The 25,768-nt window shown below is 33.1% G+C and overlaps 7 protein-coding genes across 7 annotated transcripts; 1 reads left to right on the forward strand and 6 right to left on the reverse strand.

The window, feature by feature from the left end:
- On the reverse strand, positions 1-738 carry Kpol_1000p6 (uncharacterized protein; the record flags this gene model as incomplete). The annotated part of the gene is made up of 1 exon (XM_001643503.1): positions 1-738. A coding segment is annotated over one exon (738 nt), but the record flags the coding sequence as incomplete, so codon positions are not given.
- Positions 704-9,364, reverse strand: Kpol_1000p7 (uncharacterized protein; the record flags this gene model as incomplete). Its single annotated transcript, XM_001643504.1, has 1 exon — positions 704-9,364. One exon carries the CDS (start codon positions 9,362-9,364, stop codon positions 704-706), a length of 8,661 nt encoding a protein of 2,886 aa, XP_001643554.1.
- Positions 9,365-9,413: 49 nt separating this feature from the next.
- FLO5 (flocculin FLO5) lies at positions 9,414-11,177 on the reverse strand (the record flags this gene model as incomplete). Its single annotated transcript, XM_001643505.1, has 1 exon — positions 9,414-11,177. The coding sequence occupies one exon, from the start codon at positions 11,175-11,177 to the stop codon at positions 9,414-9,416; it is 1,764 nt and encodes a 587-aa protein (XP_001643555.1).
- Positions 11,178-16,200: 5,023 nt separating this feature from the next.
- Positions 16,201-18,354, reverse strand: Kpol_1000p9 (uncharacterized protein; the record flags this gene model as incomplete). Its single annotated transcript, XM_001643506.1, has 1 exon — positions 16,201-18,354. One exon carries the CDS (start codon positions 18,352-18,354, stop codon positions 16,201-16,203), a length of 2,154 nt encoding a protein of 717 aa, XP_001643556.1.
- A 2,491-nt stretch (positions 18,355-20,845) lies between these two features.
- Positions 20,846-22,042, reverse strand: Kpol_1000p11 (uncharacterized protein; the record flags this gene model as incomplete). The annotated part of the gene is made up of 1 exon (XM_001643507.1): positions 20,846-22,042. The coding sequence occupies one exon, from the start codon at positions 22,040-22,042 to the stop codon at positions 20,846-20,848; it is 1,197 nt and encodes a 398-aa protein (XP_001643557.1).
- An 886-nt stretch (positions 22,043-22,928) lies between these two features.
- On the reverse strand, positions 22,929-23,657 carry FMP10 (Fmp10p; the record flags this gene model as incomplete). The annotated part of the gene is made up of 1 exon (XM_001643508.1): positions 22,929-23,657. One exon carries the CDS (start codon positions 23,655-23,657, stop codon positions 22,929-22,931), a length of 729 nt encoding a protein of 242 aa, XP_001643558.1.
- Positions 23,658-24,029: 372 nt separating this feature from the next.
- Positions 24,030-25,529, forward strand: SET5 (S-adenosylmethionine-dependent methyltransferase; the record flags this gene model as incomplete). Its single annotated transcript, XM_001643509.1, has 1 exon — positions 24,030-25,529. The coding sequence occupies one exon, from the start codon at positions 24,030-24,032 to the stop codon at positions 25,527-25,529; it is 1,500 nt and encodes a 499-aa protein (XP_001643559.1).
- Between the last annotated feature and the right edge of the window lie 239 nt (positions 25,530-25,768).

Consider the following 25,768-nt stretch of genomic DNA (forward strand, 5'->3'; position numbering starts at 1 on the left):
TTCAGTAACAATAGTAGCTGAACCTGAATCACTGATCAAGTCACTTGGAGTAGATGAGTTGTAACCAATGGAGGCTGATTCGGTAACAATAGTAGCTGAAACTGAATCACTGATCAAGTCAATTGGAGTGGATGAGTTGTAACCAACAGATGAGGATTCAGTAACAATAGTAGCTGAAACTGAATCACTGATCAAGTCACTTGGAGTAGATGAGTTGTAACCAATGGAGGCTGATTCGGTAACAATAGTAGCTGAAACTGAATCACTAATCAAATCACTTAGAGTAGAAGAGTTGTAACCAACAGATGAGGATTCAGTAACAATAGTAGCTGAACCTGAATCACTGATCAAGTCACTTGGAGTAGATGAGTTGTAACCAATGGAGGCTGATTCGGTAACAATAGTAGCTGAAACTGAATCACTGATCAAGTCAATTGGAGTGGATGAGTTGTAACCAACAGATGAGGATTCAGTAACAATAGTAGCTGAAACTGAATCACTGATCAAGTCACTTGGAGTAGATGAGTTGTAACCAATGGAGGCTGATTCGGTAACAATAGTAGCTGAAACTGAATCACTGATCAAGTCACTTGGAGTAGAAGAATTGTAACCAATGGAGGATGATTCGGTAGCAATAGTAGCTGAAACTGAATCACTGATCAAGTCAATTGGAGTAGATGAGTTGTAACCAACAGATGAAGATTCAGTCACAATAGTAGCTGAAACTGGAATCACTAATCAAGTCACTTGGAGTAGAAGAGTTGTAACCAACAGATGAAGATTCAGTAACAATAGTAGCTGAAACTGAATCACTAATCAAATCACTTGGAATAGATGAGTTGTAACCAACAGATGAGGATTCGGTAACAATAGTAGCTGAAACTGAATCACTGATCAAGTCACTTGGAGTAGAAGAGTTGTAACCAATGGAGGATGATTCGGTAGCAATAGTAGCTGAAACTGAATTACTGATCAAATCACTTGGAATAGAAGAGTTGTGACCAACAGATGAGGATTCACCTGCAGTATAGTATATGTAAGATCCACTAGTTGAACCAGAAGGTATAGATGAGTTGTAACCAATGGAGGATGATTTGGTAACAATAGTAGCTGAACCTGAATCACTGATCAAGTCACTTGGAGTAGATGAGTTGTGACCAACAGATGAGGATTCGGTAACAATAGTAGCTGAACCTGAATCACTGATCAAGTCACTTGGAGTAGATGAGTTGTAACCAACAGATGAGGATTCAGTAACAATAGTAGCTGAAACTGAATCACTGATCAAGTCACTTGGAGTAGATGAGTTGTAACCAACAGATGAGGATTCAGTAACAATAGTAGCTGAACCTGAATCACTGATCAAGTCACTTGGAGTAGAAGAGTTGTAACCAATGGAGGCTGATTCGGTAACAATAGTAGCTGAACCTGAATCACTAATCAAGTCACTTGAAGTAGATGAGTTGAGACCAACAGATGAGGATTCACCTGCAGTATAGTATATGTAAGATCCACTAGTTGAACCAGAAGGTATAGATGAGTTGTAACCAATGGAGGTTGATTCGGTAACAATAGTAGCTGAACCTGAATTACTGATCAAGTCACTTGGAATAGAATAGTTGTAACCAACAGATGAAGATTCAGTCACAATAGTAGCTGAACCTGAATCACTGATCAAGTCACTTGGAATAGAAGAGTTGTAACCAATGGAGGATGATTCGGTAACAATAGTAGCTGAAACTGAATTACTGATCAAGTCACTTGGAGTAGAAGAGTTGTAACCAATGGAGGATGATTCGGTAGCAATAGTAGCTGAACCTGAATCACTGATCAAGTCACTTGGAATAGAAGAGTTGTAACCAATGGAGGATGATTCGGTAACAATAGTAACTGAAACTGAATCACTAATCAAGTCACTTGAAGTAGATGAGTTGAGACCAACAGATGAGGATTCACCTGCAGTATAGTATATGTAAGATCCACTAGTTGAACCAGAAGGTATAGAAGAGTTGTAACCAATGGAGGCTGATTCGGTAACAATAGTAGCTGAACCTGAATCACTGATCAAGTCACTTGGAGTAGAAGAGTTGTAACCAATGGAGGATGATTCGGTAACAATAGTAGCTGAAACTGAATCACTAATCAAGTCACTTGGAGTAGAAGAGTTGTAACCAATGGAGGCTGATTCGGTAACAATAGTAGCTGAACCTGAATCACTGATCAAGTCACTTGGAGTAGATGAGTTGTGACCAACAGATGAGGATTCACCTGCAGTATAGTATATGTAAGATCCACTAGTTGAACCAGAAGGTATAGATGAGTTGTAACCAATGGAGGCTGATTCAGTAACAATAGTAGCTGAACCTGAATTACTGATCAAGTCACTTGGAATAGAATAGTTGTAACCAACAGATGAAGATTCAGTCACAATAGTAGCTAAACCTGAATCACTGATCAAGTCAATTGGAGTAGAAGAGTTGTAACCAACAGATGAAGATTCAGTCACAATAGTAGCTGAACCTGAATCACTGATCAAGTCACTTGGAATAGAAGAGTTGTAACCAATGGAGGATGATTCGGTAACAATAGTAGCTGAAACTGAATCACTAATCAAGTCACTTGGAGTAGAAGAGTTGTAACCAATGGAGGCTGATTCGGTAACAATAGTAGCTGAACCTGAATCACTGATCAAGTCACTTGGAATAGATGAGTTGTAACCAACAGATGAGGATTCAGTAACAATAGTAGCTGAAACTAAATCACTGATCAAGTCACTTGGAGTAGATGAGTTGTGACCAACAGATGAGGATTCGGTAACAATAGTAGCTGAAACTGAATCACTGATCAAGTCACTTGGAATAGATGAGTAGTAACCAACAGATGAGGATTCAGTAACAATAGTAGCTGAAACTGAATCACTAATCAAGTCACTTGGAGTAGAAGAGTTGTAACCAATGGAGGATGATTCGGTAGCAATAGTAGCTGAAACTGAATCACTGATCAAGTCACTTGGAGTAGAATAGTTGTAACCAACAGATGAAGATTCAGTAACAATAGTAGCTGAAACTGAATCACTAATCAAATCACTTGGAATAGATGAGTTGTAACCAACAGATGAGGATTCAGTAACAATAGTAGCTGAAACTGAATCACTGATCAAGTCACTTGGAGTAGAAGAGTTGTAACCAATGGAGGATGATTCGGTAACAATAGTAGCTGAAACTGAATCACTAATCAAGTCACTTGGAGTAGAAGAGTTGTAACCAATGGAGGCTGATTCGGTAACAATAGTAGCTGAACCTGAATCACTGATCAAGTCACTTGGAGTAGATGAGTTGTGACCAACAGATGAGGATTCAGTAACAATAGTAGCTGAACCTGAATCACTGATCAAGTCACTTGGAATAGATGAGTTGTAACCAACAGATGAGGATTCAGTAACAATAGTAGCTGAACCTGAATCACTGATCAAGTCACTTGGAGTAGAAGAGTTGTAACCAATGGAGGCTGATTCGGTAACAATAGTAGCTGAAACTGAATCACTAATCAAATCACTTGGAATAGATGAGTTGTAACCAACAGATGAGGATTCGGTAACAATAGTAGCTGAAACTGAATCACTAATCAAATCACTTGGAATAGATGAGTTGTAACCAATGGAGGATGATTCGGTAACAATAGTAGCTGAAACTGAATCACTAATCAAATCACTTGGAGTAGATGAGTTGTGACCAACAGATGAGGATTCAGTAACAATAGTAGCTGAAACTGAATCACAGATCAAGTCACTTGGAGTAGATGAGTTGTAACCAACAGATGACGATTCGTTAGCAATAGTAGCTGAACCTGAATCACTGATCAAGTCACTTGGAGTAGATGAGTTGTAACCAACAGATGACGATTCGTTAGCAATAGTAGCTGAACCTGAATCACTGATCAAGTCACTTGGAGTAGATGAGTTGTAACCAACAGATGAGGATTCAGTAACAATAGTAGCTGAACCTGAATCATTGATCAATTCACTTGGAATAGAAGAGTTGTAACCAATGGAGGGTGATTCGGTAACAATAGTAGCTGAACCTGAATTACTGATCAAGTCACTTGGAATAGAATAGTTGTGACCAACAGATGAGGATTCACCTGCAGTATAGTATATGTAAGATCCACTAGTTGAACCAGAAGGTATAGATGAGTTGTAACCAATGGAGGCTGATTCAGTAACAATAGTAGCTGAACCTGAATCACTAATCAAATCACTTGGAATAGATGAGTTGTAATCAACAGATGAGGATTCGGTAACAATAGTAGCTGAAACTGAATCACTGATCAAGTCACTTGGAATAGAAGAGTTGTAACCAACAGATGAGGATTCAGTAACAATAGTAGCTGAAACTGAATCACTGATCAAGTCACTTGGAGTAGAAGAGTTGTAACCAATGGAGGGTGATTCGGTAACAATAGTAGCTGAACCTGAATTACTGATCAAATCACTTAGAGTAGAAGAGTTGTAACTAATGGAGGCTGATTCGGTAGCAATAGTAGCTGAAACTGAATCACTAATCAAGTCACTTGGAGTAGATGAGTTGTAACCAACAGATGACGATTCGTTAGCAATAGTAGCTGAACCTGAATCACTGATCAAGTCACTTGGAGTAGAAGAGTTGTAACCAATGGAGGATGATTCGGTAGCAATAGTAGCTGAAACTGAATTACTGATCAAATCACTTGGAATAGATGAGTTGTAACCAATGGAGGATGATTCGGTAACAATAGTAGCTGAAACTGAATCACTAATCAAGTCACTTGGAGTAGAAGAGTTGTAACCAATGGAGGATGATTCGGTAGCAATAGTAGCTGAAACTGAATTACTGATCAAGTCACTTGGAGTAGATGAGTTGTGACCAACAGATGAGGATTCAGTCACAATAGTAGCTGAACCTGAATCACTGATCAAGTCACTTGGAATAGAAGAGTTGTAACCAATGGAGGATGATTCGGTAGCAATAGTAGCTGAAACTGAATTACTGATCAAGTCACTTGGAGTAGATGAGTTGTGACCAACAGATGAGGATTCAGTAACAATAGTAGCTGAAACTGAATCACTGATCAAGTCACTTGGAGTAGAAGAGTTGTAACCAATGGAGGATGATTCGGTAGCAATAGTAGCTGAAACTGAATCACTGATCAAGTCACTTGGAGTAGAAGAGTTGTAACCAATGGAGGCTGATTCGGTAACAATAGTAGCTGAAACTGAATCACTAATCAAGTCACTTGGAGTAGATGAGTTGTAACCAACAGATGACGATTCGTTAGCAATAGTAGCTGAACCTGAATCACTGATCAAGTCACTTGGAGTAGAAGAGTTGTAACCAATGGAGGATGATTCGGTAGCAATAGTAGCTGAAACTGAATTACTGATCAAATCACTTGGAATAGATGAGTTGTGACCAACAGATGACGATTCGGTAGCAATAGTAGCTGAACCTGAATCACTAATCAAGTCACTTGGAGTAGATGAGTTGTAACCAATGGAGGGTGATTCGGTAACAATAGTAGCTGAACCTGAATTACTGATCAAATCACTTAGAGTAGAAGAGTTGTAACTAATGGAGGCTGATTCGGTAGCAATAGTAGCTGAAACTGAATTAGATGTTGGATTGAAATGGCTTGACGTTTTATTGTAAGTAATGATATTTTCATTTGTTCTTGTGTTTACTGTGTCTGAACTTGGTTCGAGATATTCACTTATTTTTGATGAGTAGCTTGAAGAATAGGAAATTCTTGCTGTAGCTTTATATTTTGCATAAATCATGAAATAACGTGAATACGTACTCAGGTAGGGGAAACAAATTTTAGTAGTAAGTACTATTGAGCTTTCATTGGCTAATTTTTCAGTTGAATATTCTATTTTTATGGATGAACTACTCATTTTATTTGATTGGATGCCCTCTGCTGACAATATGTCAGAGGAATGTGGATATTTATTTGATGATGTAATTAATTTAGAAATTTCAGTCAATGAAGGTAAATGGGATCTATGCAATGATTTAGTAGAATTAATAGACTTGAGCGAAGTTGGATAAACACTTGGATATTCTGTATCTATAATGGAAGTAAGCATAAAAGAAATTGTTTTGTTATCATTATCTTCAGATATAGATGATGGAGTTCTTTCATTTGAAACTAAAAACTGTGATGACTCCGAGAAATTAGAAATAAGTGAAGAAGATGGCATACCGTTATGAAATATTGACGATGCTTCATATAAAGATGAAGTTCCTTCAGATGATAAAATAATTAATGTCTCTTCAGAAATTGTAGTATAATTGTGATTTGTTAAAGATTGTTGATAGTCAAATGGAAGCTCGACTACATAAATAATTCTAGTTGTTTCAAGATTGTCAGTTCCAGTAAATGTGGAGGTGGTTGTAGCTTTCGTATTTATATTCATGACCAACGCAGTTGTGTAGGATGTCTCTTCACTAACTCGCTTAGGGGTCATAACTAAAAATATTGTTTCTGTTAATTCGTTACCTAAGTTATCAATAATTGTTGTAATAATAGTGGAATACGTTAATGTATTCGAATTCTCGCCAATCATAAACATTGTTGTTGAAGAACGACTTATAGGAGTCTGGACAAAATATATCGTTTCAGTTGTAGCATTTCCATCTGAATCAATCACGGTATTGACTAAAGTTGAGAATGTGGATGTAAAAGCTTCACTTCCATATGTATAATGTGTAGAAATGCTAATCCTACTTGGAGTTTCTACAAAAAATACGGTTTCAATTGTCTGATCATCATTTGAACCTTGGATTGTTAAAGTCTCTGTTGAAACTGTTGAAGTAAATGTGTTACTTCCAGCAATGAAATTTGTTTTTGTCAGATGATGCAGTAAGGTATGGACATAATATACAGTAAATGTAAATTCTTGTCCTAATGAATTGGTACTAGTTGTTACAATAGTGGTGTATGTCGTTGTACTAGAACTATCCCACCCTTCGAATGAAGTTATTTTGATTTCACGTACAGGGGTTTGCACGAGAAAAATTGTCTGAATGGATATATTATTTGATTCATCTAGATATTCGGTTGTTATGGTTGATATTGTTGTATCATAGGTATTACTCCAGTATGTAAAAGAAGTTGATTTACTACTAATAGGTGGTTTAGCAACAAAATATATTGTCTCTGTAGTTATAAATCCTTCCGAATCTGTGTGTAGAGAAGTTACAGTTAGAAATGTCGTTTCAGGTATGGATGTACGATAAAAGGAATATGATGTTGAGTGATAATTAGGGGAATTAACATAATAGATAGTTTCCGTTGTAGCATTTCCCGAATCATCAGTGGTAGTAATAATACCAGTTGAAAATGTCTCTATTCTTCTTTCACTCCAATAAGAATATGAAGTACTTGTCGATTGTCTCATTGGAGTTTTGACATAGTAAATTATTTCTGTAGTTTCTAGGCTATCAGATCCCTTATAAGTTGTCATTAACGTTGAATAGGTATTTGTTCCCCCAATCCACCAAGTGAAGAATGTTGAGGTTATGAGTCTTTTTGGTGTCAAAACAAAGAAAATAGTTTTCGTTGTTTCGTTCCCATTTGAATCAATAACCGTGGTTTGATAAGAAGAAAGGGTCATCGTTCTTAAATCATCCCAGTATGAATAACTTGTAGTTGTCAACTCATACCTCGGTTTTTGCACCAAGTAGGTAATGTAAGTGATTTCATCTCCATCAGAGTCTAAATCAGTGGCAATTACAGTCTTTAGAGTATAAGTACTTGAAATACCAGAAATTGCTGTATATTGCGTAGTTGTAGAGTATCTTAGCGGTGTATTAACATGATATATTGTTTCGATCACTTCATAATTGTTTTCATTTGTGTAGGTAGTCACAATTGTTGAAAATGTAGACGAATAATCATTCGACCAACCTTTATAGTCAGTAGATGTAACTTGATGAGCTGGAGTACCAATAATGTAAATAATAGTTGTTGTATATTCTCCATCTTTACCTGTGGAAATTTCAGTAGCTGTACTGAATGTTAATATTATGGACTGTTGCCATCCCGTTGTCACGGTTGTTGTCGTCACTCTATACGGTGTCATTACAAAGTATAACACTTCAGTAGTAACTTTGCTATCTGTACCTGTTTTAAGAAACAGTTCAGTTGAATAAGTCATAGTTCCTTGATTGGTCCAGGGGAATAAAGTAGTTGAAGTGTGTATATAAACTGGCGTTTCGACTAAGAAGATAGTTTGAACCCATTCCCCTAAGAAATCTTCTAAGTATCCGAAACTTGTGGTAGTTATAGTTAAAAATGTCGATGTATAAGAACCCTTCCACGAGACAAACGATGTCACTATGTTATCTTCTGGTGTCATGATGTAATAATATGTCAATGTATTAAAAAATCCAGTTGATACATATGTAGAAAATAGCGACAAATAACTTCCTGTCCAAGCTGAGAAAACTGTCGTCACACCAACGCTGGTAGGAAGCGCAACATAATAAACTGTTAATGTGGTAGGATTTTTGTCTATATCGTATTCTGTAGTAATTATAGTAGAAACTGTAGTAGCATCCTTGCCATTAGAGAGAGCAAAGTATTGAGTACTTAAAACATTGTTAGTAGGAGTTCTGACGAAATAAACGGTTACTGTTGTTTCAATATTGGCATAATCGGTAGTTGTTGAAATATAGGAAGAATATGTATCAGTAGTTGAACCAGTCCAATGTGTATAGCTGATAATAGTTGAAGTATAAATTGGGGTCGCCACAATTATATTTGTTAGTGTCCATGAAGCTAATAATTCATGGATATAATCAAATGTTACATAAGTGCTAGTAGCAATAGTTGAAGTGATACTTCCTGACCATGGTTTAAAAACAGTAGAAGGAGATAATGCTGGTGTTTCTATTATAAAAATAGTTAGACTTGTTATATTACCATCATCATCTGTGGATAAGCTTGTTATTACTGTGCTTGTTTTTATATTTTCGTTTGTTCCTTTTAGAAACTGAGTACTAACGAATAAATCTAAAGGAATTACCACATGATATAAAACATCAAAACCAAAGTTGAACATATCACCTGTCCTAATAGTATTAATTGAAACTGTAGTTCTAGTGGTTACTACATTCTTAGTTGTGGGATAAAATATAGTACTTGAAACTGTTGAGGCCGGAGTATAAATGAAGTAAAAAATCTGGGTAGTTTCATCTCCATCAAATCCCCATAAAGTTGTAGTGGAAAAAACAGAAGTGGTATAAGTNGTTTCCCAGCTCTTTATCCACTGGTTACAGTTACTTGTCGAAATGGAGTAGATAAGTAATACACCGGAAAGTTGCATAAACCAATATAATATACCAAAATCCCAATCTCACTCATGAACTAATAAATCATATGTTGGATATGAAACTGTCCAAATATGTAGTATCAAATATCCCCCATGGCAAAGGTGTTCTAATATAATATATGGTCTTCGTGGTAAAGAGGTTATCTATACCAATCACTTCCGTCAAATCCTGGGAATAAAGTTGTGAATACCAACCATCCCATGGTGCTGTTGTGGTAGTATAATAGCATGCATCAGGGATTGCAATATAATACGTTGTAACAGTTGTGTCATAACCATTTTCTCCTGTCGTTGTGGCGAGCAATTGTCCAAACAAATATGGAGTAGTTCCTGTACCACCTCTGAAATTATTGGTTGTCGAGGAAAAATATGCTTTCGAGTATACATACAATGTAATCTCTTCGGTCAAATTGTCATCACCTCCAGTATAAGTAGTTGCATCAGTTTTGTATGTGGAATATTTATCACCTGACCAGGCTACATAGGAAGTTTTTGTGACTTGATTTAATGGTACCTTTACATAATAGTAAGTTGAAGTATACGTTGTGATGGCAACAAAGAAAAAAAACTCAGTAGATAGGGAAACTTCAGTGGAATACACAGTAGTGTAAGTTCCAGACCATGGTCTATTTACATATATACCAGGATTTCTTGTCGTGTAAATGAAATATACCGTGCTGATTATCGAATTTCCATCCACATCTACCGCAGTCGTTAGTGAAGTACTTTTTGTAGTAATATAACTACCGGTCCAAGCTTGTGTTATCGTTTGCTTTAACAAATTGGTCGGTATGAAGACGTAGTAAGTGTACACTGTTGTTTCAAAACCATCTTGTCCTATCGCTTTATTTATATTGGTTGAATAAGTTGATTTAGAGTTCGCATTGATGTTACTTTCCTTAATTACTGTTCGGGCACTTAATCTAATTGGAGTTCCAACATAATAGAGAGTTTGAAATGTTACAAACCCCGAACTATCGGTGATTGAATATACTTTGGTAGATAATGTGATAGTTGACTTCCCCAGATATTCAGTTGTTTTGGTAGAACTCATATGATAGGAAGGTACAGCCATAATGTAATATGTAGTGGTATACACAGTAGAGAAGATAATAAAATAATTATCTGTCGAATATGAAACGCTGGTTGACAAAAATGAGACTGAATTGCCAGTCCAGTAAGTAGTCAATGTTAAACCAGGATTTCTGGTGGTAAAAATATAATACACTGTTCCAGTTGTGGAACTATCATCAGTGCCGCGTGTTGTAATAAGACTTTCGGATGTCTCTAAATAATTATTTGTCCAAACTGATGTTATAGTACTTACATAAAAATTGTTAGGAATTCCATAGATATACTCATATAGAGTTGTTATTGAACTATCTGAACCAGTAATTACATTTGTTTTCTTTGTGATAAAAGACGGACTTTGCCCTGTGTAATATGTAAGCCTGGTTGAAGTTGTAAAAGCAGAAACATATTCTGGATAATAGACTACAACAGTTGTAAAATATGTTTCATACCCATCATATCCTGTACTCCTTGCAGTTAAGGATGAAGTAAGTTTGTACTCCAATTCATTTAAAAATGAAGTTGTTGTGGTCGAACTATGGAACCTAGGTGTTTTTATATAATAGTAGGTAGTTGTTTTTGGAAGGAAAAAAAAATATGTTACTGAGTAGGACGTGCTATATGTAGTTAAATAACCTCCATCCCAGCCCTCGCTGTTGTAAATTGTTGTATCTGCACATACTATTTTAAGTGTGGCAATTAGTAATGTGAAAAGAATTGAAAGTTTTAGATGCATGAAAGCTTTTATGATGTGTTTGAATTAACCAAGAGCCCTTTTTTAAATTTCTTTAACTTAATTTTCGAATTCTTAGAAACTTAAAAGTATAGATGTATATTAATGGGAATAGTTTCTCTATTGGTAATCGACTTTTAATAACAGTAGTTGAAGCTTTGAAAATGATATTTTTTTCTATTGTTATGTTTTTGGTAAATATTATAGAATACAACTTAATTGTATATCAGATTTTTTAAAAAGTAGTTAACACTTGATATATTAATTAAATATAATAATTCTGGATATTGAAATCCGGATTTTGTCAGATGCACAAATTATTGCAATAAATAAGTATCGAAGGAAATCAATCTGTTTGACAAATTCTTAAATGTCTTCGCTTTTTTGGAAAGACCAAATCTCTTAAATATTAGATATTTGAATATATATATTATATATATGTATATATTTTAACCAAATTCTAAAATGTATCTTTAGAATAAACTTCTAGGTAAAATCATTACAAGGTATGTACCCAAAAAGTTCTTTTTCCAGGAAATTGGTTATTTCCATTAGTTAATCTTAAACCTAAAAATTGGCCTACTGTTTGACATCTAATATAATGAAGATGAATTCCTAGAAAACTGTTTAAACTTAAAATAAATTGGATGAAAGTTACTGTATATCTTAATGAGAACGTTTTTATTATCTCAATTTGGGAGCTTATGATATTCAAGAAGAAACAAGGAAAAGATCAAAAGTTTGTCAGAAGTCTTACCAATCAATCGTGTTACTTTTGGATAACTTTGAGTGCCTTAAAAACACCGGTAACATACGGTAATACTCGTTTCTCCGGCAAACAACCGATTTAAAAAAGAAATTTTTTGGTCAAGAGAGGCCTCAACAAAAGAAATTTGTCCTAGAAATAAACTTCGAAGATATCCTAAGTAAGATAAATTAAAGGAAGTCATGGAGAAAATATTTTGATTTATAATTATTTTGCCTTTCTTTTAGAACTTCTTAATAATAAGCACTAAATGGAGGAAGGGAAAAGGGGGGTGGGTAAAAATATTTTCCAAAAAAAAAGCTCTTCGATAATTAGCTTTACACTAATCCACTCTTCTTTATTTTTCTATTTTATTTGTAGTCTGGATAGCCCTTTTGTCGAAGCCTGATTAAGCAGGCTTCGATAATTTTAATCTCTGACTTGAACAAAACTAAGACAGAGATTTGAAATAAAAAATTTTAAGCATGTATTTATTAGTAGTGTATTCTTAATAAGCTATCCAATTCTGGATTTAGGTTCAGTTTTGGTCATCATAATAAAGAAAAAAGCTGCATTTTATGTGAGACAATCAATAGTGGATAAAAAAATTGTGTATCAGTTGAAATCAACTTCAATTCTCGGAAAACAATCCTTCGAAAAGATAGGTACTTACCGATTCCCTAAGATATCATTCAAATGGGAAGGGTGGATAACAATGTTGAGGATATAATAGAATCGTCTGGTGTAGTAAGTAGAATTGAAACTAACTAAACATCCACTCTAATAAAACCGGCAAAAATACTATTCGTCGGGATTGATCATGGATATTAACTTCACCAAATATTTTCGTCAAATAAAGCTTACCAAATTGTGCTTGCTTGTTTACATTTAGTGAATTTATTAATTGCCAATTACTTTATTTTGTTTGATATACAGTATACCGTTTATTGGTCTCTCCGTATCCTTCTCTTACCCATTCATTATTCGAGAAAAAAATGCATTTTTATGAACGAGATAACGCAGTAGTTTTCACGGCTCAATCTAGAACCCAAGTATAACATGATGAAAGAGGAAATGAAAACTACATTGGTCTTAAATTTATTCTCACTTAGTTTCACTGAATTATCGTAAAATTGAAAACATGTACAAACAAAAAAAAAATAATACCGAGTAATCGTACGATAAACAAAATGGTTTAGCATTTGATACTTTTTTAATTTAACTAAAAAAAAAATTCTTTTCTGCCTTGATATTCAAATAAAATTGCCAACCTTCTTCCCATTGTTTTCGGTTTTAAAAGATGGCTTTGATGTAATGTTAATCTTTGATGCAGCCTAAATGCAGAAACGTTGGCAACCGAAAAAGTCCTTGTTTTTACTTTTTATTCTTACTTTGAGTTCCTCGCTGAAGCCATTTTTTCCTCTGTCCGGAAGGCCTTTTTCGAACCTTTTAAAGACATTTCAACTTCCTACCTTGGTTTTTCTTTTTCACTTGAAAGACCCCATAGTTGGATTTCCATTTTAGGTAGAGGTAAAAATATTCTGGTCAAACATCCAAATATAGCTAATTGGAAAAGAAACGGAAAACATATCGTAAATTCCTCTGAATCGACAGTACTCGACGCAAAACGGGGAACCCAGTTGTGATGGTTCTTGTGGGAAACACTACAACTAAATAAAAGAAACGATTACAGTAAAAGGATTCCAATCGTTTCTTTTGTTTACTGGCAGGCTAACTTTAAGGTTGAGCATGCGCAATGAATGGAGAGTGGAATTTTAGTACTAAAAGAGTTTGGTTACCGATGAGCTAAAAGTAATTAAAAAAAAAAAGAAAAAACGTTAATGTTGCAAGAGTATAAAATCTTGAGTTAACCCTGCACCGCTTGGCTAATATAATACTTGTTTTGGTTTTGGTTTTGGATACTAAAGACTGAGAATCGGTTAGGGTTACATGTATTGAAATCTACTGAGTTCTAAAAATCATACTATATATATATTATGGTCTCATCTTTCAAAGTTTGTTTACAACTGGAAATTTCCCTTAAGCCATTTACAAAATATATATGTAGCAACAATTTTTTTAGATTATTTTCCAATTACACTGTGAAATTTCTTCAATTAGGCTGACCAGTTGGATTTCTTGATGGCATTGACTTAATTATAATAGTTCTTCACGCTTGGATAATAAATATTAAGGAATGACGATATGTTGGAATTTCATAGGTTGGTAAGATTTTGTACTGGATTATTTTTTGAGTTTTGATGAAAACTGACTTAAAATAGGATTACGTATAATCTTACAACTTTACAACGAGATCTAATTGATTTCACTGTGGATAAATATGACATCATGCAAAAATATAATTATAAGCATGCACATGGTTGAACTGTCAATCTTGGATGGATAAATCAATGAGAGAACTAATGATTCTATATCTCATAATAGTCTTGTTATTGATTAATTTCCCTTCGACCCCCTTCCTTTTCAAGCATCTTAAAATTTAGAGAAACTTATAGAAATTTCCTTTTAAGTATTGAAAATTACAAATGAAACCAATAGCTGTTGACTGATGTTATGTATGGTTTCCTATATTATTAAGACTCATTTATACACTTAAAATTGAGTAGTGGAAAAAACAATTTTAAAACATATGAATATGATGTCACTACAAATTATATTTTTTTATGAAAGAATCTTTTTAAGACAAACAATTCTAGATTAGTTTCATACCTAGAAAATAGAATAGATTAATCTTGTATCTTTAGCTTAGAGTAATTTCAAGATAATATAAAGCTTGACACATTTATGACGTATTACTTTTTCTACGAAAAAAATCTCAGCAATAGATTATTTGGCAACTCAAAATGATATATCACAGAGATGACATAACAACAGTTTTTATCAGAATTTTTGGATGGACAACATAAAGAAGGGATGAATTATGTACTAATTAAAAACTTATATTATTTTGTTGTGCCGAAACAATTTTTTTAATCTATTCTCTATTTAAGTTTTTAATGAAATAAAAGTCATTATATTTCCTTAATTAATATTTTATAAAAGATTCAGTTTAATTAACCGCAACTAATTAAAGTAAGTTACCAAAAATAAAACTTTAATTCTTACCTTAATTATAATTTTATTTGGAAAGCCCTTGAAATTTTGCTAATATTTAAATTACTTTCTTTAATCTTCTGTCATAAAGTTCTCAAATTTTTTGGAATTTTATGAAGGAAAAAAATTATATTTGTTTAAAATGTATGGATCAAAAATTGAATAAATTTATCATAAATTCATTTTTTGGTTTCAGATAATTAATTAAATATGATGACCTATATCAGCTCACTAGTTACAAAAGAATGAGTTCCAAGTTCATTTGTATTTTAGTATATTTGTATAATACATTTTCTTAAGTATAGTGAGGAGGCGTAGTAATTAAAGTTTAAAATATAAATAAGAATAGGCATTTTAGTTTTAGTTGAAAGTTTACTTGTTAAATAGTTCATAATGTTTATGATGTTGATTTTTAATTTTTTATTTCCCCAATTTAAAAACTAATTAGAACAAAATATTAAAAAAGCAAAAAAAACATATGAAAATTCAGCGTACATAGAAAGCTTTAAAGAATTGTATATGAAATCTACAAATATCTAATATCTTAAAAAGTTTTTATCCTAAACCATTTAATTATTTTCTATTAAATACTCCGAAGGGCCAATAAGATATTGTATTTAAGTTTTTCACTGTGGTACATTATAATGCTTTAATAATCGACCTAACCGATATGCTACTTTACTCTGTTTTAACCCTATTTAAATTTTAGATTAATACTTGAGAATATTTTTATCCCTTCGGAGATAAATATTCTTGTAACAACATCTAAATATTACTTACTCTTATTTTAAATTTAGTGATACCAGTATAATGATCACTGGTACCTTACGAATAACGAAAAATCCATGACAAAGCAAACTCCATTCAAACAGTATCAAAAGATGACCTCTATAACTAAAATATTCTCAGATCCCGAGATCTTTAGAACATAATCAATTATTTGAAAGAATATCCACGGCCGAATCTGATAATTTTCATATGAGGTACACCTAAAAGTCCATAACCAAAATACCATATATGCTGTTACTGGATGAACATAAGTTTTCAATTACCAACTATCCAATTTATAATATTACCTATTTACAGCATGATTAAGACAAAAAAGTACTAAGCATGTTGTAGGAAAAAATCTTGTAATCATCTATAGAGTTCTAAATTTCGTGAAAATTACCAACATTGATACTCCTCAAAATATTCAACAGCTCTATAATTATACAGGGCAACTAACTCTGCAGAAATATTTCTTGTCTGATCCACAAATTTAGGAGGTCCACAACAAACAATACCAAGTGAACCATCTAACAAAATTGAGTTTTCAATTATGCCCCTAATATCCGGCCTCCCATTTTTTGTTAAGGCAAGATCAGCTAATGTCATCTCCATTAATTCTGTTGTTGAAATGATATCATTAAGAGAGTTTTTATTATCAGTATTTGCATCGTCCTGATATCTGTTGGGTTCATTAGATAAATCATCTAATTCGATTAATGAAGAATGAATATCACGTGTAAAATAAATTGACACCTCTACATTCGTTTCTTTGAGTCGAGCTAACTGGGGTCCATATACCTTTAAAAACGAACTATTTCTCACCACCATCACTAAATGTATATTCTTATTACTATATTCATCATTATTCTCTCCTAATTCAATTGCATGCGCTAATGGTCCTGGTATTCCGCTCCCCCCAGCTAGCAACAAAATATTATCAAAATCATTTAACTTTGGTAAATGACCATATGGCCCTTCCAATGCAACTCGCATATCTAACCTTCCACCTGCATTTACCACTTTATTTTTCAAGTATTTTGTTAAACCATCTTTAACCAAAATACCAATCCTTACCTCATCACCCAAATCTATCACCGTGAATGGATGGGATTGCCAAAAAATTAAGGTGTCTAGAAAATAGACAAAAAAATATTGGCCACTTTCTATTTTAAAATCCGACTTTGGTTTAGGTACTGTAACCATGAGAATATCATCGCCAACTCGCCTTATTGTTGACATTGGGAACCCAAAAATAACAACCCTAAACAACCGTATAATTCGTTCAGTTAACCAAATATAGATGGGAACAACAATCCATTCCTTCCACCCTATATCTTTAACATGATTCCAACAAAGATGAAAAAAAATTATTGCCAGTATAATATGGGTATATAGAAATGTTTCATAATAATGTCTTCTGAAGAATCCAACGGAAAATATGCACATTATAACAGCAATAGCGAGAGCAAGGATTCCATATCTCCAAAATGCCAATTTATTAGATGATACAAAACTTTTATTCAGAATTGAATAAACAGTATATGACATTCCATGAAGAATTGAATCAAACACCATTATTCTTCCCATCCACTTATGATACATAATAAAAGATGAGTAGTTAAAACTGGTTAGGTATTCCAATAAGTTAGTCCTGGTACTAAAAAGAATTATTAGCGGGAAATGAGCAAATGCTATTATACCAGTTCTATCACCAAAATATCTAGCAATTTGAATAGGCTTTGATGCAAAAACAATATTAAAAGGATCAAATTCAAACTTTATTGTCAATAAGATAAAATGCAATATCAGATATCCCAATATGAGAAGTGATTCAAATCTGGTTGGTAGAATCCCTGTTATATATCTATTAAAAGTAAAATGTTCTGCATGAGTTTTGAAAAGTGTCGGAATGAAAAATTTACCTCTTATATAATTGTTGAATCTGATCCTTAACAATGACAATTTAAAAGTATTATAATTTAAAAATTTTAAGAATCCTACCATTAACATAATTTCTAAAAAATAATGAAGAATAATCAATCCAAAACTATTACTTAAATCAAGATTTTTTGAATAGTAGTGGTATGAATCACCTATTTCAAACCTCAATTTCTTTGGAACTCTAACTGGGTATTTTAAAAGTTCATCTTCCTCATAACTCTCATGTAGATTAAGTGTGGCATTATCAAGGGAATCATGAAACTGCTGAAGTGAAATATTTCCAACCTGTAATGATACATAAGAGCACAATTGTTGTACACTAGTTAAACTTTTATTGAAAACATTACGATTCAAGTTCCTATCATATATAATATCCTTAATACATGTAGCCCATGAACCAAATGCTGGCTCATATTCACATATTAAAGAATAATATGCCCTATGCTCATGTTCAAACTCCCATCGAAGCTTATTCAGATGCGCAGCACAGGCTACCACTGCATTATGCTCCCACACATCCTTCTTGGATGTTCTCAGAGGAATACCATCTCCAAAAACTAGATTAAATATCAATAACAGGAGCAAACAATATTTCAAACTGGATTCCATATCCTTTATTAGCTCTATATCTAATCTGGGGCCTATTTATGTAGCAATTTATAATCGAATTCAAATTATAATCATAAAAGTCTTAAGCATCAAACGAATACTAGGCTGATTCTCCAACCATCAAATATCAAGAATTATTGAATTAATCCCTGCTATCTCCTTCTGTGTATCAACTTTATAAAGTAATATTTTTGCTCGATCTTATCTCTTCTCATCTCATCTCATCGATCTTAAATACTTTTTTCGAAATTGTTTGAAGAGGGTGCATTCCCTAATAGGCAATATTATGACTATGACGTAGCATCGAAAAGATGGAGGAATTGAAGAAATGTTTGTTATATAACCAGTGAGAACTTGGTCTGATTTATTTTGAATGATTAAGTATGAGTTTTCTAATTGTATCTTCAATGTCTGATAGGTTTTCTTATATTTTTAAAGGTGAATGAAGACGTGCAATTTCTTTTATTCTTTGAAACGTCATCTTTTAAATATGCTGTTCTTACAAGAAAACTTGTTTGATTTGTCTTATAACAAAATGTTAACTATAAAATGGCAAAGGAATGAATCAAAATATATAGTAGTGTTTTATTTTCATTCCAATGGTGAAATTAATTTGAAATTTTCTACGAAAATTATTGACAGGAAGGGGATAAAGTTTTTTTTTTTCCAAAATGTCTTTATCCAATGATTTGTTCATATAGTTTGGAAAACTGATAATTCTTTATTCATAATAGGCTTAAAATATATCTCATTGCCCAATTCAGCGTAATTATCCTTTTCACCATTGAACTGGCAAGTTCATTAGTTAATTCCGGACTTTTCAGGAAAAATGATAAAATCATAAAAGTTGCTTAAAAAACTAGTGCACATAGTGTATTAATTTTTTGTATTACAACATATTCCCTAATCATACTATACCTTTATGGGGTTCAGATGGGGTATTTTTCAATAAAATATACGGTAAATAATACGCTTTAATTGCATTCACTGTAGACAAAAATCCATCCCAAGAGTAAGATGTTGTCTCATAATTTATGCGAACTTATCGAACATTTCCATTTCATTATTGACAGTAACCCCAGATGAGTGCTGAAGATAATAAATCTATATTTTTGGACAAACATTGACTATCTTTTATATATAAAATAACTTCATCGATTGTCAATTGCTCTGTGTCATCTAATGTAATGGATTCAATAGCGTCAAAACCAGATTCTTGAGTTTCAAAATGAAAGTCTCCAAAAGGGTATATATATTCTTTGGTGTCATCTGACGTATATGACATAGCTCTAGAAGACTTATTCTTAATAGTTTCTACGATATCTTATAGTCAAAATGATTCTAGGTTCTTAAGAAATAAGAGTATTCTTGATCCATACATTTAAGAAATTGATCAAGTATCCCACAAACAAATAAATCAAAGTAAATTAATGCCACTTTTTGATTATAAAGTGTAAAATATTAATTTATAGATGTATAAATTAGATTATTCTTATCTTGAAATTTTTTTAACAAAGGTATAATATATTAAATTAAATCGTATTGTAATAATAAGGTTGCTAATATTTTATTGCACTACTTAGTTCTCTTTAATCCTGACCGCTTTGTCGAGACATACAACTTCAGCAATTAGAAAAGTTTCCTCGAAAGAAATAAAAAGATTAGAATTTCCAAGTGACCAACCTACTAATTATTATAACCACTTTCCCTTTGGGGCTTACATAAATTAAGGAGGTGAACTCAGTGTTTTAGCCTAAAAAAAGGGCAAGAAACCCAATTACTGCAATTTTTTGATAACTCAAAGAATAAAATAATAATCTATAAAGTATCTACAAACTGGAAAAATTCGAATAAGAAACTTCTAGGTTTAACTTTTTATTGAAGATTAGTGATATAAAATGAGATACCACGATTAAGCTTTAAATGAAAAGTTTAATATTATTTAGGAATTTGATTACCTGGAAACCTCAAAAACCCAGAATGTATTCTACTTTGAACATATTTACAGTGTAGATCTACAATATTTGAAAGATTCTAAGGAACATACATTTATGGCTTTTCTTTGTTTTGCTGAGATATGTTTTAGATAGGCAATAATCGAGATAATACCTGGATAAAAAGCATTAAAAGGCTTCAACATTAATTAACAAGTTAAATTTAAAATGGTTGATTGGCAAAACCAATCCACTAATAACGCTATTTATCAGTAATTATGTGCTGGTGTCAAGTTCAATTTTTGGTTATTTTAATTCTAGACGGGGTTATAAGATTTCGAAATCTTATGACCCCATCTGTAAAAATAAAAAGCCTATTAAGACTTGAAACAACTATAGGTATATCGTAAATTCTATCTTTACTACTACTACATACTTTTATATATTTTTAAGTTCTGCTAAATAACTCGTTTAGTGATTCATTGTAAGAATGTAAAAATTTCAAATTTAGAGGTGAGCCAAATTCCTTACAGGAACTATTAGTTTTTGGTTTTTAACTAATTTAAGTCAGCAACAACTCTTGACCAGTTATCATAAGTTTCTCTACCATATTGAATGTCAGCAATCCAGTTGGCGACTGATTTGGTTAATTGACCAGACTGTTCACCTGGTAATAGAGGAACTTGGATGTCATTACCCTTCCAGCCAATTTCTTTAATTGGAGAGACAACAGCGGCGGTACCTGAACCGAACGCCTCCACCAATTCACCTTTGGCGGCCCTTTCTTCGACTTCTGTGATAGTATAATAACGTTCATTTATTTCCCATTCCTTTGGATCTAATCTTTCTCTAGCTAGAGTTAAGATAGAATCTCTAGTGACACCTTCCAAGATGGTACCATCTAATGGAGCGGTAACCAATTCCTTCTTCCCAGTTTTGGAATCCTTGAAGACAAAGAATGCGTTCATAGTACCTACTTCAGTGATATTTTTTTCAGGACCGAATAGCCATAGATTTTGTTGGTAACCTCTTTCAGCAGCTTGCAATTGAGGTAAGATACATGGTGCATAGTTGGCACCTAATTTCTTATCACCTACACCACCTGGCCAAGCTCTTGTAGCATAGTCAGTTGCCTCTAATTTAACGGCTTTGAAACCTGTTTTATAATAAGGACCAACAGGAGAGTTGATGACAAATAGCAATGCTTTATCTGGGGTACTAACTCCTAAAGTGTTAGTGGTACCAATCATAGTTGGTCTGATGTATAAAGAATAACCTTTACCTTCAGGTACCAAATGTTTATCGTTTTCAATTAATTTTCCAATCAATTTAATCAATTCATCTGAGTCAAAAGTTGGTAAACATATCCTTGCAGCTGATTTGTTCATACGCTTCATATTCATATCAGGACGGAACATAGTTATTTTATTATCGTTAGTCCTATAAGCTTTCATACCTTCAAATAATTCGAACCCATAATGGAAAACACAAGAAGCCGGATCTAAGGACAAATTAGCATACGGTTTAATCTCTGGAGTACCCCAACCTTTGCCAGCTTCCCATTCTATAGTCAACATATGATCTGTGAAAGTATTACCAAAAACTAATTGATCATTAGGTTTTGGTTTTGAAGGTTTAGTACTTGAAATAATTTTCAATTTTGTAGAGTCTAATGGAGCATTTGATAAACTTCTAATGAAGTTTTTCGAAGCAAAAAAAGCAGAATAACGTCCAATTGAGCCTCTAGACAACATTATTCACACTAAATATGATATAATTCGGTACCAATATATAGTTAATAGACCCACACAGTACTGATATGACTGATTTATTTGATTTTAAACCGTTGGGATATCCAAGAAATATGACAATTCTCCTAAAAAAATAAGATATTATCAAAAGCTAAATCAACAAGATATTAAATACTAAATCTAAAATGTTTCAAGATAATAGGATTACTCATAATTAATAAATATAAATTAATCTAATCACGAATCGATCAACTATAGACATCGTTTGATTAAATTTATTCACTCAAGAGCAGTTCGATTTCGATTTCGAATTGGAATTGATCACTGAGAGGAGCAGAAACCGTTAACGGGGGAAAAGTAAAGATAGGGAAAAAGAAACGAGTATTAGAGAAGAATTTGTGAGTTGGTCACATGATTGAATATAAACTTACGATATGTATTTGAACATGTATTTGCAGTGTTAGGGTTGAGCATGGAGGAGGGTGATGCTGGGAATAGACGTTTTAATGATTAGAACTTGTTGTTGTATTTCAAGCTTCATATGGAGCTGTTGAATGTTTAAACTATTCTACCAATTTTTTGAAACTCATATGGAATTAATATCCCGTGACTATCACATGCAAAAAATATTTGCCTCGGAGCCGAGATAAATAGAAGGACTGATATACTCGGCTCCGACATCAAACTCTGACTCTACTTCTAGTCACCAAAGGTTTTGCTTCTGGTTGGGAATCACTTTTAGATTATCTGCCAAGCAAGAAGATAAATATAGATTAAAGGATAATTCGGATGGTCTACCATCTGCATAAACAAATATATATATATATACGTTTGTATTTACAAGTCCATTCTCAATGATGGGAGAAGATACAACAGAAGAGCAAGCCTCTTAGGTGGAGAAGGTACCACGGCCTTCAACTAACTTTCTGTTACCGGTTTGGTCCATCACCTCAACTGTTAATTTAACATTTTTACCAAACTCTTCTACTTTTGTAGTTCTAACAACTACAAATTGGTTAGCCAGCGTTGGTAACTTGTAGGACACGGTTAGATCTTTGATTTTTTCTCCTTCTTTGTTCTTGATAAACTTGACACTTTCACGCATTTGATCTTCCATAACCGTAGCTAGCATACCACCATGAACAATGAATGGATACCCAGTAAGTTTCATACCCAAATGATATATACCAATAGTTTCCTTAGTTTCAGGATTATAATAAAATTTAGGTGGAATTGCAATGCCACCTGGTGTAGCTAAGGTCTTATCAATCAATTTATTATCACCGACTTTACTATCTCTACCAATAGGAAACACTTCACTGTACCCAGAGTTAGACAATTGCTGTACAATTGGTAATCTATGCAACCTATTAGTCAAGTCAGCTTCATACTTCTGAACTTCTTCACTACTCCTTGGTAATTTATCATATCTCCAATAGGCAATTAGGTCTGTAAAAGTCATATGTTGGGTAAAAAACCAACCTGTAGCAAAACTACCACCAAAAATAGCCCATGGAACCCATTTCTGGTTACTTAACTTTGTTTGACTTCTTTCAACAACAAATTTCTTGGTAGATGCATGTCTGACAAAACGTAACAATCCAACTCCTTTAAACATCGTTCAAATTAGCTATAAAAAATATCCACCGATCAAAACCAAACAAACCAACAGCCAAATAGCACAATATAAGAAGAAATATATCAGCACAGATGATTCTACCGTGATCAGACCTCTTTAAACCTTCTACAATTCAAATCGATCTTAAAATTCCAAGCATCATTAATGTATAAGTTCTTATATATGATGCCTGCCTATTTAAATTTAATTATCAAATTTGATAGTTAAGCGAGAAGAGGTTCCTTCGTTAAAAAGACAATATACAAGTATAAAAGTAGTAATATTAAAGTGATAAGAACAGGATTATTTTGGCAATTTGATAAAGATTATTAGGCATGGAGTTATTGCCATTAAGTTATTGATTGGTCTAATATGCACTTGAAGTTTCATACTCTTTCTCTTAATGATTCAGGTCCCTTATTGGCCGAATCAAGTGTTAAACCTAGCCAACAACAAATATGCGATGACATTTTATTGCTTTGGAGAGAAGAACCTATAACGGATGGTCTATCTGTTGATTTGTTGTACGATAAAGTTATGGGACGCCATCCTGAATGGATTCTTGATAGAACAGAATTCAAAAATGCTGTAAGAAATCAACATTTAGATTCAAATGATGAAAGATCTTTAAAAGTTTATAATGATTTCATAGATATACCAAGCTTTAACGATGATTATGATGCTATTATTGATAAAAAGACTTCATCTAATGTTTGTGTTAAAAATTGCAAAGATGGGCATAAAGGTAGAGGTTTGTATGCTTTGAAAGATTTTGTTAAAGACGATTTAATATTTAAAGAATCTTATCCAATTGTTGTAGTACCGTCTATGGAACGATTAACCTTGATGAAAATGGGTAAAGCATGTTCATTGTGTGGTGGACTTTTGAGTCATTTATCAAAACATTTTATAGTCGTTCATAGTCTTGATTGTGATAATTGTGGTGGTGTTTGGTGTTCCAACGAATGTAAAAATATAGATATTGGTCATAATACATTAAAACATCTTCATAAATCAAAAATAAATGGAATTGATTCAGTTGCATGGGGGAAATTTGAAAAATATTGTAATGACAATGTATTCGTGGCTGCTTACTCTATAGGGGTCATAATGGCTTTAGCATTGATAGATAAAAAGAATACAGATAAAATCAGAAAAAAATTTAACTTATTATCCTCTGTCTCTCAAGGAATACGGATCAATGAAAGTGATTCAACTAATATTGGGGGCACCTTTGATGCTTCAAGTGGGGCTATGTCAAATAAAGATCCCGAACCTATCTGGAAGACATCCTACGAACTTCTTAAGAACGCAATACCAACCACTGATGAATTAGATATGGAAACATATCTGTCATATATTGGAAGGTATAACATTAATCAAATTTCTGATCAGATGTTTTTTTTGCCATCACTAATCAACCATAATTGTGAACCTAACGTACGATTTGAAGTAGTTTCGAATAAAGAGATAAGAGTATATGCTAGAAAAAACATTAGTGCTGGGCAAGAACTTTTAACTAACTATATAAATCCTCTACATGGTGTAAAGCTAAGAAGAAGAGAATTAAGAGTAAACTATGGCTTCCTTTGTCACTGTGACCGTTGCATAAAGGAGATTAAGAGGAATAATGATGTTGAAAATGAAAACCTTTCCAATTCAATCAATAATAATGGGGGATTGAGTGTACCGAATGATAGTCTTTTGACAAGAAGAAAATCTTCAATGAGAACTGCTAGGCCTGATTTATCTGAACTATTGAAGACTGGACAAGAATTTGATTTAGATATCCCAGAAAATTTGTCTGGGAAGAAAAATAGAAGAACTTCTGTACGATTTGTAAATCAGGTAACTCTTGCGGTAGAAGAATGAATGTAACCATACGTAAACTCGAATTATTATTTTAGATATATATTTACAATTCTAATTATGGTTTACTCATCTATGAACATTAATTAATATATAATATTAAAGTTGTCTTTAAAAATAGTTTTGAAATAAGCATTTACTTCAACTTGATTCTTTAATTTCTCATTTAAGCCATTTCCTATTCATTTCAAAGCTTTTAAAGCTTTTTGTCGAATAACTGAAGACTATCTAAGTCAATAATA

Source organism: Vanderwaltozyma polyspora, genomic scaffold (genome assembly GCF_000150035.1).
Source record: "Vanderwaltozyma polyspora DSM 70294 KpolScaffold1000 genomic scaffold, whole genome shotgun sequence".
Lineage (NCBI taxonomy): Eukaryota > Fungi > Ascomycota > Saccharomycetes > Saccharomycetales > Saccharomycetaceae > Vanderwaltozyma > Vanderwaltozyma polyspora.